This window comes from Fukomys damarensis, unplaced genomic scaffold, assembly GCF_012274545.1.
Source record: "Fukomys damarensis isolate Sample0158 unplaced genomic scaffold, DMR_v1.0_HiC HiC_scaffold_19, whole genome shotgun sequence".
NCBI classification, from domain to species: Eukaryota; Metazoa; Chordata; class Mammalia; order Rodentia; family Bathyergidae; genus Fukomys; species Fukomys damarensis.
In genome coordinates, this window is record NW_022900931.1 from 57688505 (window position 1) to 57707364 (window position 18860).

An 18860-nucleotide genomic window follows, 5' to 3' on the forward strand; every position below is an offset into this window, starting at 1 on the left:
AGATAAGAGTCTCACTAAGTTACCGAGGCTGGGCTTGAACTTGGAACTGTTCTCCTGCCTCAGCTTTCTGCAATGGTGGGATTACAGGTGTATACCACTGTGCCCAATCTGTATTAGTTACCTTAAGAGACCACCTCGCAAATATTACTGATTTAAAAAACCTATCTGCCTCATTCAGTAAAATTCCTCATGTGTCTTTTCATTATGTATTGCAGTAGACCAATATAGTTATTAATAGTTGGTGTATACTACAACGTAATTCTTTCAACCTGGAGCCTGCTGTTAGACATGTCTCTGGGTCTGTATTAATTTTTTTTTTTTTTGAGACAGGGTCTCACTACATAACTCAGGCTGGCCTTGAACTCACTATGTAGCCCAGGTTGACTTTGAACTCATGTCAATCCTCCTGCCTCAGGTTCCCATGTTCTGGGATTACCAGCATAAGCCACCACACCTGCTGACAAATCAGACATTTACTTGAACTTGCAGTATATATAACCATGTGAAATTTGTAATTGGGGTGATGCAGAAACGAGTACAGTACTTAGTTGTTATTTTTAAATGCTAACAGTCCAGCAAGAGGCATAAGCTATGAATAAGAATAAGTTAGTGTATAATAAGACCACTAAAGAGAATGCCTTGGGAATTCACGTTATTGGCTATATTTTGTATTGGCCATCTCTATAAGGTATGGACAAGTATGACTGAGCCAGTGGAATTTGTGTGGTGGTGAGTGGAATTCTGTAAGCTTTTGACTTCTGCTTTTTTTAAAAAGTGAGATTAATGGATTAACTTGGTTTAGCAGTTGTCTAGACAATATTATAGCTGTGACAAAATAAACTTGCTGTTTAACACATATTTGTGCATACACGTGTACTACACATGTATATTTTTAAGTTATTTTGTGACCAGTGTTATAATTATGGAGATATTTGAAACAACATCAAAATCATAAATAAAAAATAACAATAACAGGATTCTATAACAAAATAAATTACCAGACCTTTTGAATGTATTGATGTCATGTGACCTAACTCTTTGTAAGTTATATAATCATATTATATTCTCTTTTTAATCTTAATTTTCTAATGATAGTACATCTGGAATATTTTCCATGTCTTTAAATACATTTCCCTACTTGCATTTAATGACTACTTTGCATTCTGTTATATGTATGTTCTTAACACAGAACTGGGCCTATAAAATTTCTTCTATGTTGTGTTACCTCCCATTTATTGTCCAGCTTTAGCTGATGAGATGCCATGAAAGAGGTACTAGTTTGAATTTTTTTAAATTGAGTTTATTGGTACTTTTTAGGTATACAATACAGTTACGTTCATCATTGGGATCTTGTACCTTTACATGCAGGTCTTTGTTCTCATTTTTTCTCCATACTCCTTCCCTCCCTTCACCCCCTGCTAGTTCGAATTATGAGGCCTCTTTCAGCCATAGAGGGTGGGAGCAAAGACAAGTGGATCTACTCATGGAAAGACCGACCAAGCACCCAGTCTCAGGTGTGGATTTAGTGTCACTGCAGAAGTGATTATGTACTCTGTGGCTACGTTTGTGTAGCTGGGTTCTTGGTGTTAGAGGACAACTCAGATTCATCTTCTATTTTCCCCTAAATTATATGTGCAGCTGTAGGGGACTAATTTTGGAAGAAGAAAGAGAAAAGCAGAAAGATTTTATTGAGTAAGGTCATATTAGAAACACTAAAACCTTTTTCCTTCTGTCAGTTCTAGATTCTCAGGAGTTTAAATTTTTCCAGTAGTGGACCACTGAGGAGGACTGATCAGATCTTACATTTCTGAAACCATGATCTGTGTAAGTTGATTGTTTTTTGCTGTTTCCTTGAAATATTAAGATTTTAGGTAAGGTAGATTTTTTTTCATTAACCTAAAGCTTCCTACATAAGAAGCCCTCATTCAATTATCTTCTCTATAGTTTCTCCTAATGCAGTGAACAGTGACAGGAAATAACTTTGTTTCCTGAGATATCCACAATAAAATGGGTTTTTACAGTCAGTAACAAATTTATTTGTGAAAGCAAAAGCACTTATGATGTGCTCTGACAGAAATGGTGAGCTAGAAGCTTGTGGAAATATGTAAAAAAATTTTTTTCACCAAAGCTTCTTTTTTTTATGTTTTATTTTTGAAGCTTTTTTAAAATATGGAGATATTTATATTAAATTTGGGAAGGACCCATCCCTCTTTTTTTAACTGTTAGGGAAAATAGCTTAGAAATTAACATTTAGTGGAAATTTCTGCATCATGCCACTAGCATACTAGTTGTTTTGTTTTTTTTGTTTGTTTGTTTTTTGGTACCAGGGATTGAATTGAGGACTTTGCACTTGCCAGGCAGGCGGTGGCACTACTGAGCTAAATCCCTGACTCTGGATGTTTCTAATACTTTATTGAATACAGAAACTTGCATTTTATTTTATCTATTTCTCAGCAAACCTAAACTATTGTTGGCAATCCCTGACCTACAGAAAGGTTTGTCTGCAGTGATAGTATTCTTCAGGAAAAGGTAGACATCCCATTTTAGTCTACTAATGCTCATTAGTCACTTGTACTACTATATCATACCTTTCTTCTCATGTATTTGTTTATTGTCTTTCCTTCTTGAAAATGTTGTAGTACATGTGTTTGTAGTTTCAGGAATTAGTGACATTTGGAGATGTGGCCATCGACTTTTCTCGACAGGAGTGGGAATACCTGGACCTTAGACAGAGGGACTTGTATAGGGATGTGATGCTGGAGAACTACAGGAACCTTGTGTCTCTGGGTAAGTGTATTTGCTGCAAGTAAATTAAAATGTGGTCTGTGATATATTACCTTTCAACACAAGGAATTCCAAGGCTTCTGTTTCTACAGGACAATTTGAGGTCTACCAGTTGACCATGGCTCTGCCATCTAGCACTATCATCTTCCCTATCATTTAGTGATATTCACATATCGCTGACTCTTACAAGTGCCTCCCTTACTTAGTATCCAAGGGTCCTGATTTCAGACCATTGTGCAGGAGTCCTGGTTTCCCGTTGTTTCATTCCAGAAATTCTTGCAGATGTGCTATGTCATACTCTGTTGCACCTCAAGGACAACGGTTAGAGGCATAGTTTTCTCTGACTGTGAGGAGAGACTCTGACTTATTCAGCAGCGGGTGGGATGAACAGTACAGTGGACCCTTGACTTATAAGCTCAATTTGTTCATGAGGGCTGGTTGTATCTCAAGTTAGCTGCAAGTCAAGATTATTTTTCCTGTAAGAAATAATGGAAATATCCGTAAGGTATTCCAAACCTCCCAAAGCACCCCTTAACTAACCTTTTCATAATAAAAAAGGGTTGGGGCAGGATGTTGCTCAGCAGCACTACACCTGCCTGGCAAGCACAAGGTCCTGAGTTCAATGCCCAGTACCAAAATAAAAAAGTGCTGTATAATGTGCATAATTTACCAAAAACACCAATAATTTTCCTCATATATTCACCAAAAAATTATAAAATATGCCTAGTTTACCACAGACAACAATTTCATATTGTACTCACCATTCAAGTTGAGATCTTTGGCTTGCAAGAAGGGAGGATGAAATGGAAGGTGGTTATGGTTTGGAAGGAGAGTCCCCTTCCATAAGGACATCAGGAATCTGGCTCTCTGGTGTCCTTTCTCTCCTTGGTAGAGTCTGTAGACTGCAGGAGCTGCTTCTGGCTCACTAGGTCTCAACCTTTTCAAACTGAATACTGGTCTAAAGTCTGTCCTTTCTTTAACGCTGTTCTGTAGTATGATGTGACACTGTCATTAAGCAAGTGAATGCAACGATTGGTTTTTTTCTCTGTCTAGTGGGTCTTCTCTGCAAATGTTTGTAGCTCTGTCCATTTTTTCAGGATTTCCTTTATTTCAGAAGAACTTTGCTGCAGTGATTATTAATATTCCCCCTCCTCTTCAGAAAGCTGCTCAGCTGCCATTCTCTGCTGCTCAGCCAAAAGTTGCTGAAGTTCCTCTGTTGACAGTTCCTCTAAGCGTTCCTCTGCCACTCCTTTAACATCACCTCGGTCTACCTGCAAGCCTATAGACTCCACTATAGTGACAAGTCATCAACCACAGGGTCAGTGGAAGGCTCAGGCTCCTCTACACAGTCTTCAAAGTCTCTCTCCTGTATAATTCTAAGTCACACTTTCTTCCAGACAGAGTTCGGTGTTCTTATAGAAATGTTGGCCCGGGATTTCTTAACCCCTCACAGGAAAGGATGTTGTAATGTTCCTTCCAGAACACTTTAAGGATTAAATCTGTATCTGAGACCATCTGGAAGCACTTTAGGAACGTTCCATGGTGTATAGCTTCTTAAAGTTAGCTCTGACCTGCTGTTCCATAGGCTGCAGTAGAGGAGTTGTATTCAGTGGAAGGAACTCAACTGAGAGCCGTGGGAATTCTTCAGCCAATTCTGCTTTCAAATTACATGGGTGAGCAGGGGCAATGTCCGTGATTAGAAGAGCCTTGAGTGGTAAAACTTTGTCCTCTAAACATTTCTTCACAGTAGAAAAGAATGCCTTCCTAATCCATTCAATAAAAAGTACTCTTACTACGCAGGCTTTTGCATTAGATCTCCACATGACCCCTCACCTATTCTTCATGACTGTATGTTTTCTGAACACTCTAGGCGTCTCAGAGTGATAAACCAAGAGGGGCTTTATCTTGAGGTCACCACTCGTACTGGCACAAAGCAGTAAGGTTAGCCTAACTTTTGTAGTCTTGTGGCCTGGCATTTTCTTCTCTTCCTGGGTGATGTATGTTCTCCTGGGCATTTTCTTTTAGGAAAGGCCAGTTTCATCACAGATGAAAACCTGATGAGAGAAAAAGCCATTTCTCTGTGTCATCCTTTCCAAGTGGTGTATATAATTTTTCAGTAGTCCTTTAATCAGCACTGGCTGCTTCACCATGCCTAGTTATACCATTAACTCCTGTTCTCCCTTTAAAATTGTGAAACCATCCCTTATTGGCACAAAATGTTTCACCATTATCACTCATTGATGGATTATCCTTTATGAGATCTGCTTTTATCGCCCTAGCTTTTTCACAAATCGACACAGATAGCATATAAACTGCCATCTGCCTTTCATTTATCCATGCTAAGAATAGCCTTTCTACCTCATCTAACACTGTTGATCATGACGTGCTACATGATTTGAGTAACAGATTTAGCAACACTAGTTTCCTTATACAACTCTTTTCTCTGTAAGATTGTTGAGATGGTGGATTTCAACATGCTGTACCTATTAGCAAGATCACTCACACGAATGCCCCTCTCATATTTCTCCACAATTTCCTTCTTTTTTATTGTGATCGCTTTCTTTACCTTCCCTTCCTTCCTTAGCTTCTTTTCCAGCTTTCTGGGGCCCATTTTGATAGCAGTAATCATAGTAATTATATAAAGCTCTGATTGAAATCAGGTCCACAAGCACATGCATCTGGGCTCGCTGATACTTACATATGCTTATGTATGCTGTTCTGGCATTGTGAGTCTTTGTTTATCACTGTGCAAGCAGCTAGCTAGCATTTGGGTTGTAACTCAAGACTTTGCTCATAAGTTAAGACTACAATTCCAGTCATAATCCAAGTTGATCCTATGTGAGGCTGGTTATAACTTGACAGTGCACTGTTATTTAAAGTGAAAGAACCACATTTCATTTCCTGCAGTGAATTTTTATGACTTAGGTTTGAAAGTTTCAATTCATGAACTTTGCATTTAATATGGAATGAAAATGTATAAGCTGATCAGGATACCTCCCTCCCAACCCCCCGGTGCTCAGGATTAAACCCAGAGCCTCTGGCAAGTCCTCTACCTTTGACCTTGTTTTAACTTTTATTTTATTTTATTTGGTACTGGGGATCAAACTCAGGACCTTTCATTTGCCAGGCAGGTGACGGCACCACTGAGCTAAATCTCCAGCCCTTAACTTTTATTTTGAGTCAAGGTCTTGATACGCTTTCCAGGATGGCCTCAAACTTGGAATACTCCTGCCTCAGCCTCCCCATACCTGAGATCACAGGTGTGTACCACTTCACCTAACAGAATGCTTCTTGTTATGCTCTTATGTAAATAATATTTTATGTCCCAGGCACTCTTCTGGAAAAAAAAATAGAGGTAATCATCAAATAACTGTATTATAGTAATGTAATATAGCCAGATTAATCGCCAATACTGTGGAATAGTGAGCTGAAGTGACATGACCAAAGTCCTAAGATTGGTAAATTTAAGAGAAAAATTTGTGCCCCAGCTGTCTGACTCTAGAGACTTTTACATTAAACTTTCTCTTCAGAAACATCCTGGCTGCTAGTGGTAGCACATGCTTATAGTCCCAGTTACTCAGGAAGCTGAAGATCATTTGAATCTAGAAGTTTGGGTCCAGCCTGAACAATACCATGAGAATTTATCTTAAAAAAAAAAAAAAAAAAAAAAAGACTTTAAAATAAGGTTCTACCATACCCGACTTATTTCTTAAATTATTTCACCCTCTGTGAATGTGGGGTGGAGGGCATTGGAGATCACACCTGGGGACAACTATAACCACTGAACTACATCCCCAACTCCTTTTAAACATTTTTTGTTTGGAAGCTGGGGGTAGTGATGCATGCCCATAATCCAAGAACTTGGGAGAAAGAGGAGGAGAACTGCCCCAAATCTGAGGCCAGACCAGGGCTACCTAGAAAGACCCTGTCTCAAAAAGGCTGCACTCAAAATTTTTAAATTTGGAGACAGAATATTAAGTTGCCCAATTGAGACTTGAAATTTTGGTCCTTCTGCCTCACCTTTTTGAATAGCAGAGATGATAGGCCTATGCCATCACTGCTGGTTCTGTCTTTTGTCTGAAGTATTTGTTAGTAACATCTAGCCATTAACTCATTGCAGTTTTTTTCTTTTGTACCAGGAATCAATCTCAGGACCTTGTGCTTGCGCGGCAGGTGGTGGCATCACTGAGCTAAATCCCTGGCCCCTGCTCACTGCAAATTTAACTAAAGCTCAGAGGTTTCTGTGTTTTCATTTTTATGTCATTTCTTTTCTTGACAGGACATTCCATTTCTAAGCCAGATGTTATTGATTTATTGGAACAAGGAAAAGAACCCTGGACAGGTAAGGAAAACAGAGAGAGAGAAATCAGAGTTGTAACAGCCTGCTTGATAAGGAAGAGGAGACACTTGTTTGTACTATTATTCATCGAGCCCTCTTCCAAGGTACCAAGACTTGTGGACCTCAAGCCTGTGACCTCAGGAGAAAATGAAAGATCTCAACAGGTGCTATGGAAGGAGCTTCATCTTTACCCTATTTACCAATCACCCTACTTCTCATATTTCACACCCATTTTCAGTGATGGGGCTTTCTTTTTAATTTGCACTATTTTAACTGTATTCTGGGTTCACTGGCTTTTCAGCTCCCCTTTTACACACACATAAACACACGGATACAGTGTAGATGCAGTAAATAAAACTTACAAGATACTGGCTTGTATGGAATGTACATTATACTAGAATGAGTGGATATGAAAATAAATAAGTAAACAATATTAGTGGATTGAGCTAGGTTGGAAAGTAAGCAGAAGTTGGGCCATTTTATTTATTTATACATTTACTTATTTTGTAGTACTGGGAACAGAACCAGGTCTTTGTCCCTGAGCTCCATCCACAGCCCTTTTAAAATTCTTTATTTTGAGACAGGGTCTCACTAAGTCACTGAGTTGCCCAAACTGGACTGGAATTTGCGATACTCCTGCTTCAGCCTCCCAGAGTGCTGGGATTACAGGTCTGGGCCATCATGCCCAGTTAGGTCATGCCGTTTTAAGCATGAAGGCTTGGGATGACTTCTCTGGAGTGGTAATATTTGAAAAGGGATATGATTTTTGGACACAGGCCTTGTTTTTATGTGGGAAGAATATTCCAAGCTGAATAAAGACTTTAAATAAAGATTGCTGGGGTAGGCCGGGCGTGGTGGCGCACGCCTGTAATCCTAGCACTTGGGAGGCAGAGGCAGGAAGATTGCTGTGAGTTTGAGACCAGCCTAGGCTACATAGTGAGTTCCAGGTCAGTCTCAACTACGTAGTGAGACCCTGCCTCAAAAAAAAAAAAAAGATTGCTGGGATAATCAGGAAAAAGAATGTGAAGAGTACAGCAAGAGAGATGGGGAGAGTTATGTGAGTTTAGAGAGCACCAAATAGACCATAGTAGAATCCCTGAAAGGAAACCGATAAAAAAATGAATTTATGAGCCTGGGATTTAGCTCAGCGGTTCCAGCCCCAGTACGAAAAAAAAAAAAAAGAGTTTAGAGATGACTGTTGTGGCACATTCATATAATCTTATCACTGGGAGAAAGATGCAGGAGGATTGCAAGTTTCAGCCCAACCTAGGCAACTTATGGAGGCCTTGTCACAAAATAAAAATATAAAATGGGCTAGGGTTGTACTCAATTCAAAGGCCTCAGGTTCAATCCCCAGTACAAAAAAAAAAAAAAAATTAGGGCTGGTGATATAGCTCTGTCAGTACTAGAGTGCTTTCCTGTCAAGTCCCTGGATTCAATCTCCTGTACCACCAAAAGAGAAATAATAGAATTTTTACTGTTAGGAGTCAACTCACATGAAGTGTTGAATTTGAATTACTAGTGATGAATGAAAGAATGCTTACATTTTTTAACCCCTTTAATAAAATTTGAGAGTTATAGAAAGGTTATAATAATGATATACCAGATTCTTTTATACCATTCAAGCACTAGTTTTAAACAAAAGCTTTAGAGTCAAATCTGAAGACTTTCCTATTTCTCTATCCAGTCACCTTCTTATCCCTTGTGCTGAGTATAACTGCTGTTGTGATTTCTCTTTCTCTTTGTTTTTCTCTTTCTTTTCCTCTCTTTCTCTCCGGTCCCTTCCCCCTCTCCCTCTTTCTGTGACACTGTGGTTTGAACTCAGTTGGCTTTGCACATGCCAGGCAAGCTCTGTAGCACTGACTGTTTGTCTGTTTGTTTGAGACGGGATCTCAATATGTAGTTCTGGCTGGCCTTAAACTCACTATGTAGCCCAAACTGGCTTTGGACTTACAGTGATCCTCCTGCTTTAGCCTCCCAAGTGCTGAGATTATAGGTAGGGTTCACCAGGCCCAGTTTAGGTCTTAGAGTCTTTATGGTTAGATAAAACCCCCGAAGTAGGAAGAAAATGACACCACACAGGAACAGCTCAGCCTGAACAACTTAGTGGTCCCAGCTAATGTGTCTGATGTGGTTTCTTTGCCCCTTTATGTTCTTTGAATATGGTTATGGTGTTTGTAGGATTGGAGGCAATGAACTGCAGATAACTGGTGCTAGATAAAAGAGCCTCATTTTTTATTACGGCAGTTTGCTATTATTGTAACGTGGCGATTGGGTTGAACACAGTTACAATGAAAATAAGTAGTAATGTACTACTTCCTGGAATGTGCATTCCGATGATTAGATACTGATGTCAGTGTCTTGGATATTCTTAAATGAGCAGTGTTTGGTACTGCTTTTCTTTGCAGTGGTACAGTGTTTTGGTTGTGGTCCGAAACTTTGAAGCATCTTCTTCAGTGAAGCTCTCACCATTCAAACATGACAGATTTGATAAAATACTCAATTATTTCTGTATGAATCCTTTTTTCCCCCGATATTGTTTTGGCTGTTTTTTGGCTCAGACTTTTAAGAAATGGTTTTAGCTGTTGTTCGTGAAGAGAGTAAGTTCTTATAAACTATGCTGCTAATGTAAGGAAATCTTATCTAAGAAAGTGCATTTCCTTACAGAGCTGTGTTACACCATCCTTTGGACTTTCTGCTGGAAAAGTAGAATCAAATCTGAAATAATGCATTTTTAATATATCTCTTAGTATTATAGATGTAGGACAATACTGTATCATATCTATGTAACTATAAAATGTTATATTTGCTTTATGATGCATAGTAGTGACTGTGCTGTCAGAGTTTTTTTTGTTTGGGTTTTTTTTCTTTTTTCTTTTCTTTTTTTCTTTTTTTTTTTTTTTTTTCTTTTCTTTTTTTCTTTTTTTTTTTTTTTTTTGATACCAAAGATCAAGCTCAGAACTTTGCGCTTGTGAGGCAGGTGGCAGCACCACTGAGTTAAATCCCTAGCCCTTTCAGAGCTGTTTTTCATGAAGTTACTCTAGAACATTTTCTTTCCAGATGATGATTCAGAAGTTAATAAAAACAAAAACAGTGCGAAGTACCACAATAGTAACAGAATTTTGCTGTTTTCTAATTTATTTAATTGGGTTTTAATCTTTTTTTTTAATGGAGTATGCTAGATATCTTTTAAATTTTGTTGAGATGACTGCAGAAACTGGAAAAGCTGTTGCTGCTATTGATGAAGAACATACTATTATTGAGATATACATAGAGTCTGCTAAAAAAGTGTATACACACCTCAGCAGTTCACCGTACTAAGAAATATCTAGAAGATCATGGTCACCACTTTGAGTCCCTCTTATAATTGTAGAGGCCAGAGGTAACTTGTATTAATCTCATGATGTCTTAGGGATCAAATCATTAGGGAAAATAGTAAGTGACAGAAAAAGTTATATTCTAGTTAGAAAATATAATAGAGGATAACAAAAGTGTTACTGCTTTGACTTGAGGCTTCATACGTAAGCAAGAGTCTTGCTGTTCTTGAAAAGGGGCTTGAATTTTCTTCTAAGAATAAAAATAAATTACTACAAAAATTTTATTTATTTATTTATTTATTGGTATCAGGGATCAAACTTGGGACCTTGTGCTTACCAGGCAGGTAGCAGAACCACTGAGCTAAATCCCTGGCTCTAAGGGACATATTCTTTTTTTTTGGTTTTTTGAGACAGAGTCTTACTATGTAGTTGAGACTGACCTGGAACTCACTATGTAGCCCAGGCTGGTCTCGAACTCACAGCAATCCTCCTGCCTCAGCCTCCCAAGTGCTGGGATTATAGGTGCGCGCCACCACGCCCGGCTAAGGGACATATTCTTAAACATCAGTCTGCATCTACATTAGTGATAAATTCAAAATAATGATGCCAGTGGTTTTTCTCTTTAATTCTAATTCATCTGGCCTCTAACAATGTCAAGGCATCAGATTTATAATAAACTTGTTAAAGATCTTCACCCATACACTAATATTACCTATGTCATTATTCAGTAACCTCCTGTGTTGTATAAATTCTCACGCACCTCTGAATTCTTGGCCATTTTAAAATTCTATAACTGTACTTTAGAATTCCATAAGCCATTCTGAGTGTTGCTTCTTATTTTTATGTTTCATGTTGTCTGATATAGAAATAGAAACTTTTTTTGTTGTTTCAGATTTGGATTTACAGTATAAGATAATCAGCTATCTAAAAATGCCCGCTTATGAACAGGATAAGTCTTCCACGCAACACCAGAACGTATATACCAGAGAGAAACTGTATAAATGTACAAGATGTCAGAAAAAATTTAGTAGTGGCCATCAACTTATTCTGCATCACAGATTTCATATCGAGAGACCCTATGAGTGCAAAGAGTGCGGGAAGAACTGTCGCAGTGGCTATCAACTGACACTGCATAAGAGAGTTCATGCTGGTGAGAAGCCCTATGAATGTACAGAATGTGGGAAGACCTTTAAAAGTGGCTATCAACTTACTGTACATCAGAGATCTCATACTGGTGAGAAAACCTATGAATGTCAAGAATGTGGCAAGGCCTTTATTTATTCCTCACATATCATTCAACATGAGCGAATTCACACTGGTGCGAAGCCTTATGAATGTCAGGGATGTGGGAAAGCCTTTAGTCAAGTCGGCCACCTTAGAAATCACCAGAGAATTCATACTTGTGAAAAACCCTATAAATGTAAGGAGTGTGGGAAGGCTTTTAGTAGGTGCTCCAATCTTGTTGAACATAGGCAAATTCATATTAATGAGAAACCATATGTGTGTGAGAAATGTGGGAAGGCTTTTAGAAGAGATCATCAGCTTATTGTACATCAGAGTATTCACACTGGCAAAAAACCATATGAATGTAAAGAATGTGGGAAAGGCTACAACACTGCCTCATACCTTATTCTACATCAGGAAATTCATAAAGGCGGGAAACCATATGAATGCAAGGAGTGTAAAAAAACTTTCATTTTATATAAGAATCTTGTTCGACATCAGAGTCTTCATACTGGTGACAAACTTGAATGTAGGCAGTGTGGAAAGATCTGTACAACTGGCTCAAAACTTTTTCAACATCAGAAAACTCATACTGATGAGAAACCCTATGAATGTAAGGAATGTGGGAAGGCCTTTAGCTTGCATGCATACCTCAGACAACATCAGAAAATTCATCTTGGTTTGAAATGCTTTGAATGTGACAGATGTAAAAAAACCTTTAGTTCATACAGGAATCTTACCCGTCATCAAAATATTCATACTGGTATGAAACTTTTTGAATGTCAGGAATGTGGAAGGACCTATACTACTCGCTCAAACCTTGTTCAGCATCAGAAAACTCATACTGGTGAGAAACCCTATAAATGTAAGGAATGTGGGAAGGCCTTTAGCTTGCATGGTTACCTCAGTCAACACCAGAAAATCCATCTTGGTATGAAACGCTTTGAATGTAAGGACTGTAAGAAATCCTTTACTTTGTATAGGAATCTTACCCGTCATCAGAATATTCATACTGGTAAGAAACTTTTTATATGTCAGGAATGTGGAAGGGCATATACTACTCGCTCAAACCTTGTTCAACATCAGAAAACTCATACTGGGGAGAAACCCTACGAATGTAAGGAATGTGGGAAGGCCTTTAGTTTGCATGGCTATCTTAATCAGCACCAGAGAATCCATACTGGTGTGAAACCCTATGAATGTAAGATATGCAGGAAGACCTTTACTTTCTGTAGAAATCTTACTCTACATCAGAGTATTCATACTGATGCGAAACCTTTTGAATGTAAAGAATGTGGGAAGACCTTTAGACGTAGTTCACACCTCATGGCACATCAGAATATTCATGCTGATAAGAAACCCTATGAATGTAAAGAATGTGGCAAGGCCTTTAAAATGTGTGGATACCTGACACAACATCAGAAAATTCATACTGGTAGAAAACCTCATGAATGTAAGGAATGTGGGAAGGCCTTTATTCGCTCTTCAAACCTTGTTCAACATGAAAGAATTCATACTGGTGAGAAACCCTATGCTTGTGAGCAATGTGGGAAAACCTTTAGATATGGTTCAGCCCTTAAAGCACATCAGGGAATTCATACAGATTTGCAAATCTAAGAATAGAAGGATTGTAACAGTATCTTTGGAGATGGCCCGAAATTTTTCAACATCTTAACAGTTCTTTGTTTTGTTTTTGGTACTGGGGATTGACAGTTCATTTTGATGAGAAATGATTGAATATTCGTCTGATAGGTGTAGCTTTAGCAAGTGAGCAACTTTATAGTGCAACACTTGCTGCATTAGAAAGCATTCAGACTTGGTGGTGCATGCCTATAATCCCAGCATTCTAGGAGGCCAAGGCAGGAAGATCCTACGTTTAGGCCCATCCTGGACAATTTAGGAACCCAGTCTCTCTCTCTCTCTCTCTCTCTCTCTCTCTCTCTCTCTCTAAAACCTCTCCCTTCCTCCCTCTCCCTCTCCCTTACTCCTCCCCCCCTTTTTTTCTTCTTTTTATTGAGTTTATTGGTATAATCTAGGTATACAATACAGTTACATTCATTACTGGGATCCTGTATCTTCACATGACACGTTTTGGTTCTCATTTTTCCCCTTGTCCCTGCCCTCCCTTCACCCCCTCCTCCCCTCCCCATTTACAAACACTTTATTTCCATTTTCTCATATTTTTTCTTTTCCCTTATTCCCTTCCCCGTACCCTTCCCACTTTCCCTACACCTTTAGCCCTTTTCTTCCTATTTCGCACTATTAATTATCCCATTAGGATCTTGTGTACTATTACAGTTTTTCACACCAGAGAGACTATTCAGTATTTATACATGTGTGACTTACTTAATTCACTTAAGAGTATGTCCTCAATATGTATCCATTTTCCTATGAATGACTCTAATTTCTCATTCTTTATGGCTGAGTAGTATTCCATTTTATAGAAAAACCACATCTTCTTTATCCATTTTCCAACAGATGGGCAAATGGGCTATATCCAAGTTTTAGCTATTACAAACTGTGCCACTATAAACATTGGTGCACATATACCACTGTGATATGTTTCTTTTAATTCCTTTGGAAAGATATCTAGCAGAGGGATGGCTGGGTCAAATGGAACCTCTAGTCCCAGCTCTTTGAGGTATCTCCATATTGATTTACACAGTGGTAGCACCAGTCTGCACTCCCACCAACAATGGAGAAGGGTTTCTTTCTCCCCACAACCCCGCCAACATTTGTTATTGTTTGATTCTTGATAGCAGCCATTCTTTGTGGGGTGAGGTGGAATCTCAGTGTTATTTTCATCTGCATCTCTCAAATGAGCAGTAATGTGGAACATTTTTTCATATATTTACTTGCTGCTTTTACTTCTTTGTCTGACAAATGTCTGTTCATTTCAGATGCCCATTTTTTAATTGGGTCTTTATATTTGGGGGGCTGATTATTTTGAGTTCTTTATATATTCTAGATAATAGTCCTTTGTCTGAGGAGCAGCTGATAAAAATTTTTTCCCACATTGTAGGTTGTCTCTTAGTTGTGTTGATGGTTTCTTTTGCAGTGCAGAAGCTTTTTAATAAGATGAGATCCCAGTTGTTGATTCTTTCTGCTAGTTCCCGTGCTACTGAGGATTTGTTCATAAAGTCTTTTCCTATGCCAATGTTCCCCCCCCTTTTTTTAAGATGGCCTCACTGTGTAGCCTCAGACTCACAGTAATCCTCCTGCCTCAGTCTCCCAAGTACTGGGATTATAGGTATTGTGCCGCCATGCCCAGCAAGACCCAGTCTCAAAATAGAAAATGGGCTGGGAATACAGTTCATTGAAAAGGCTCTGGGTTCAATCCCCAATATTGAGAAGAAAGAAGAGTGATTCAGTGTCAGTCTTCTTTTAATATCTGACTATTCATTGACAAATTAAGAAAAAATAGGAATCCCACTTTCTTCTTGCTTTTGTTTACAACACCCATGACATGGAATTTTTTCTAAATGTATTAAACAGATGACTAAAAGCCTTCCATACTAGACATCAATGGCAGTATTACCAATTATCCTAACTCTTAATGTTTTACCACAACAATAAATATCTCTCACAGATTCTATGAGCCAAAAATTCAGGACCATTGACTTTTCCATGAGATTATGGTCAGGCAGAGGCTTGACTGGGAATGGAGAATCTGTTCCAGCAGGCTCAGTCTCACTGGTTACTAGCTTAGTATATTATGGATTGTATATCATTTAAGTACCCCCCACTTCAAGTATTCACGTCTTAGCAGTTTGGTCCCCAGTTTGATGGCATAGAGGCTGTATAGAGCTTTGAAGAGGTGGAGCCCGTGCTGAGGTTCTCAGGCCAGCTGAGGCTGTGCCCTCAGAAAGGAGTGTAAAACCCCAGCGATTGAGGAAGCTCAGTCACTTTCTGGTTTTTCAGACATGGTCTCTTCCTCCCACACACACTCCCACACCTGGAATGACATTGGCCATGAAGTCCTCACCTGAGCTGTACATTGGCCAGTAGTGTGCCTTAAATCTCCAAAATCGTGAGCTCAATAAACTTATTTATAAAGCTAGGCTGCCTCAAGTATTTCATTACAGTAACAAAAAACAGACCAATACACTTAAGAGTGTCAGCAGAAAGCCATTATCACCCACAGCAGACTTAGATGAGATTCTAGACTGAAGATTGGCCCTAAAAAACGATGAGACTTTGGGGGATTCTTGAGCATATTTTGCATGTGGTAGGAATAGAATTGTACTCAGACTGTTAGTGGTGATGTTTTTAAACTATATCTACAAATTCTTCATCTTTCAAAATTGAAGCTTGATTTCCATCCTTTTGAATATGAACTGAAGCCAGTCACTTGCTTCTATGAACAGAATGAATATTCAGGTAACTTTCTCACTGAATTTCTCTGTGATCCACTCACCGAATGATGTCCCATTTTGATCTCACTGAGATCTTAAAGGGTTTCCAATAGTCATTTTGTGTGCTCTATGGGGAATCGATCACTTGCTGTAGGAACATAATTGAGGTCCACCTCCTGCCAGTTTTTTAAGCCCCACAGAAGTAGGTTAACTCTTTTGAGATCCAAACTCAAACTGGACAGCTTTGAATCAACACACAATCAACAAGGCTTAAATCATGTTCTGACTACACTGCATTTTAATGATTTTTCTTCACAGTCTCCTATCACACACACCCATATTTCAGAGCTGTCAGCCTTGGATCATTACCTGGGAACTTTGATTACCTTCCATGGCTGTTTTTCCTTCCTAATTAGTTTCCCCAGTATCCTTTATGCGTCTGATTCTGTGTCTTCCTTGATGTCCTGAATTGATTCAACAGGTTTATGGCTCTATCTGTCAAAAACATTATGATGTGTGCTCATCCACATTATTCACCGGATTGGGCAATGTGCCTCCTCTGGCTCTTATCCAAAGTCAAAATGACCATGACCATGAAAGGTAGTGTGTGTGTGTGTGTGTGTGTGTGTGTGTACCAGGGATCAAACTCAGGACCTTGTGCTTGTGAGCCAGGCACATTGTCACTGAACTAAATCCTTGGCCCTGAAGGGTGGTTTTTAACCAATTTAGGATCCATGGTAGTGCAGCTTAAGTTCATGAGAAAGAACTTGGAAGAAATGCTTCAGAAAGTGGCAAGAATGATCTGAAATGTATTTTGAAGTAGGGGGGAGTATTTTGAGGAGAATTAATGGCAATGTGCCTTTAATGAAATTTTAAAAGTTTAAACATTGACTGTATATTTTAATCACACTGCATAATTGTCAGCTGGCCATGGTAACCCTAACCTGTATTCCCAGCACTGAGAGATACTGGGGCAAGACATCCCAATTTCAAGTCCCATTTGGGAAGTTTGGCAAGGCCCTGTGTCAAATTTTTAAAAATAAAAAGGGTTGGATTGACACTTTATGTAAAGCCCATAGAGTTAATCCTTAGTACCACATATAAAAAATAGTTATTACTTATGGGCATCATTTTATCAATTGTAAAACAATAATCAAGAACCTACATGAAGTAAAGCATGGTGGTGCACACCTGTAATGCCAGCACTTAGGAGACTGAGGCAGGAGGATGGCTGCAAGTTCAAGGCCAGCCTGAATTACATGGTGAGACCCTGTCTCACAAAAACAAAAAGAAGGTCCAGGGATTTAGCTTAGTGATACTGCCTTCTACCTTGCAAGCACAAGGTCTTGAGTTCTATCCCTGGTACAAAGACAAAAACAAAAACAACAAAAAGAACCTACATGACAGTGCCTTTATGGAGATTAAAGTAGTATACATATCTTGAAGATTATTTAGCATATAGAGCTCAAATCATTATTTGTATTGCTAATACAAATTATTGTAAGGTTCTGAAAGGTTCTAGTGTAATTTAGAATAGATTCTTAGAGCCATTCATCTTAACTTTTACATAATTTTGGAAATAAAAGTATATTTAGTACATCCAATCATTTAAATAGCCAATATTTCACATTTGTTAGGAGATCGCACATGTCAAAATATAATCCCCCCTCCCCGCCATTTTATATCTTACTTCCGGGTTCTTCCCCGACTGAGTCCTTTCTCCCGATGAAATTATAAAGCGCGAAACTAGAGCTTCTGCAAGGCGTGAAATTCAAAAGGCAACCTGGCTTGCGTTAGGATAACAAAGATGGCTTCTCCCAAGGAAGGATCTTCCGTTGCCTGCCCTATAAATAGCCCAGCATTTCCTCTTATCTCTCTCTCTCACTCCCTGCCTTCCTGCCTCCCGCTCACCTCCCTACAATAAAGATCTCCTGCCGGACCTCTCGGTGCGTGAGTGACATAATTAGGCAAGGGGCACCCAAAGGGGGCTCGAGACCCCTTTCATTGGTGTCAGAAGTGGGATCTGGTATTGCCAGGCCCACAGGCTAAAACGCCTGAGTCCTGAAACCCAGATTCTAGGGCGCCCCTGCTCAGCCCCCGCCTGACGTCCGTGACCATTCTCCTCATCGCCATCTTGCAGCCATCACCGACCTACTGATCTTCTGACCTACACTTTTTTGGGTAAGTTCCCCTTTCTGAGAAGTCCTCAGGGTAACAGGGACCCCAGACTCCAGACCACCCACTAGGACCACGTCTGGGACAAGGCCGGGGCCCAGGTCCTCTGTCCCTCAGTTTTGGCAAACCGGGTTTGCCTCCGTTGAGTCCGGGACTCAACTGAACTAAGTCCGGGACTTAGCTTCACTTAAACTCCTATCTTGTGTGAGGGACGCCTTCACAAGAAACCAAGTTTCTGTCCTCTAGACCAGGTCTAAAGAAGAGGGGGTCTTATCAGAACTCTCAGAGACATCTGGTCTTCTGATAACCTCCTGTCCTGGTGGTCATGGGCTCTGGTTCCTCTATACCCGCCGACTCTCCTTTGGGATGCTTACTCAGGAATTTGGAGGGTCTTGATTTAAAACCCAAACAGCTAATTCGCTTATCTACTCAAATTTGGCCCCAATATAAATTAGGCAATCAAAACGTCTGGCCGCCTAATGGCTCCTTTGAATTGGGTCTAATTAGAGACCTTTACAACTTATGTGAGCGACAAGGAAAATGGTCAAAGATCCCATATGTCCAAGGTTTTTCCTATCTTGCTAATCAGCCCTCTCTCTGTTCCACCGCTAAAACTGCTCCAATACTTCCGCTAACCCAAAGGTTTCCGCCGTCCCCCTCTGACGC

At 39.4% G+C, this 18860-nt stretch overlaps 1 protein-coding gene across 2 annotated transcripts in view; it reads left to right on the forward strand.

Annotated features, from left to right (window-relative positions):
- LOC104867511 (zinc finger protein 573) overlaps positions 1-18860 on the forward strand; it is a 71996-nt gene that overhangs the window by 2676 nt on the left and 50460 nt on the right. Inside the window, exons 1-5 of one of the 2 annotated variants that reach the window (XM_010631902.3) lie at positions 1372-1514; positions 1737-1824; positions 2655-2787; positions 7064-7126; positions 11333-13542. In XM_010631902.3, the coding sequence (XP_010630204.1) occupies positions 1816-1824; positions 2655-2787; positions 7064-7126; positions 11333-13281 (2154 nt within the window). In that variant the 5' untranslated portion in view covers positions 1372-1514; positions 1737-1815 and the 3' untranslated portion in view covers positions 13282-13542. Of the gene's footprint in view, positions 1-1371; positions 1515-1736; positions 1825-2654; positions 2788-7063; positions 7127-11332; positions 13543-18860 lie in introns of those variants that run through there. The other variant, XM_019208622.2, reaches the window with a different exon arrangement.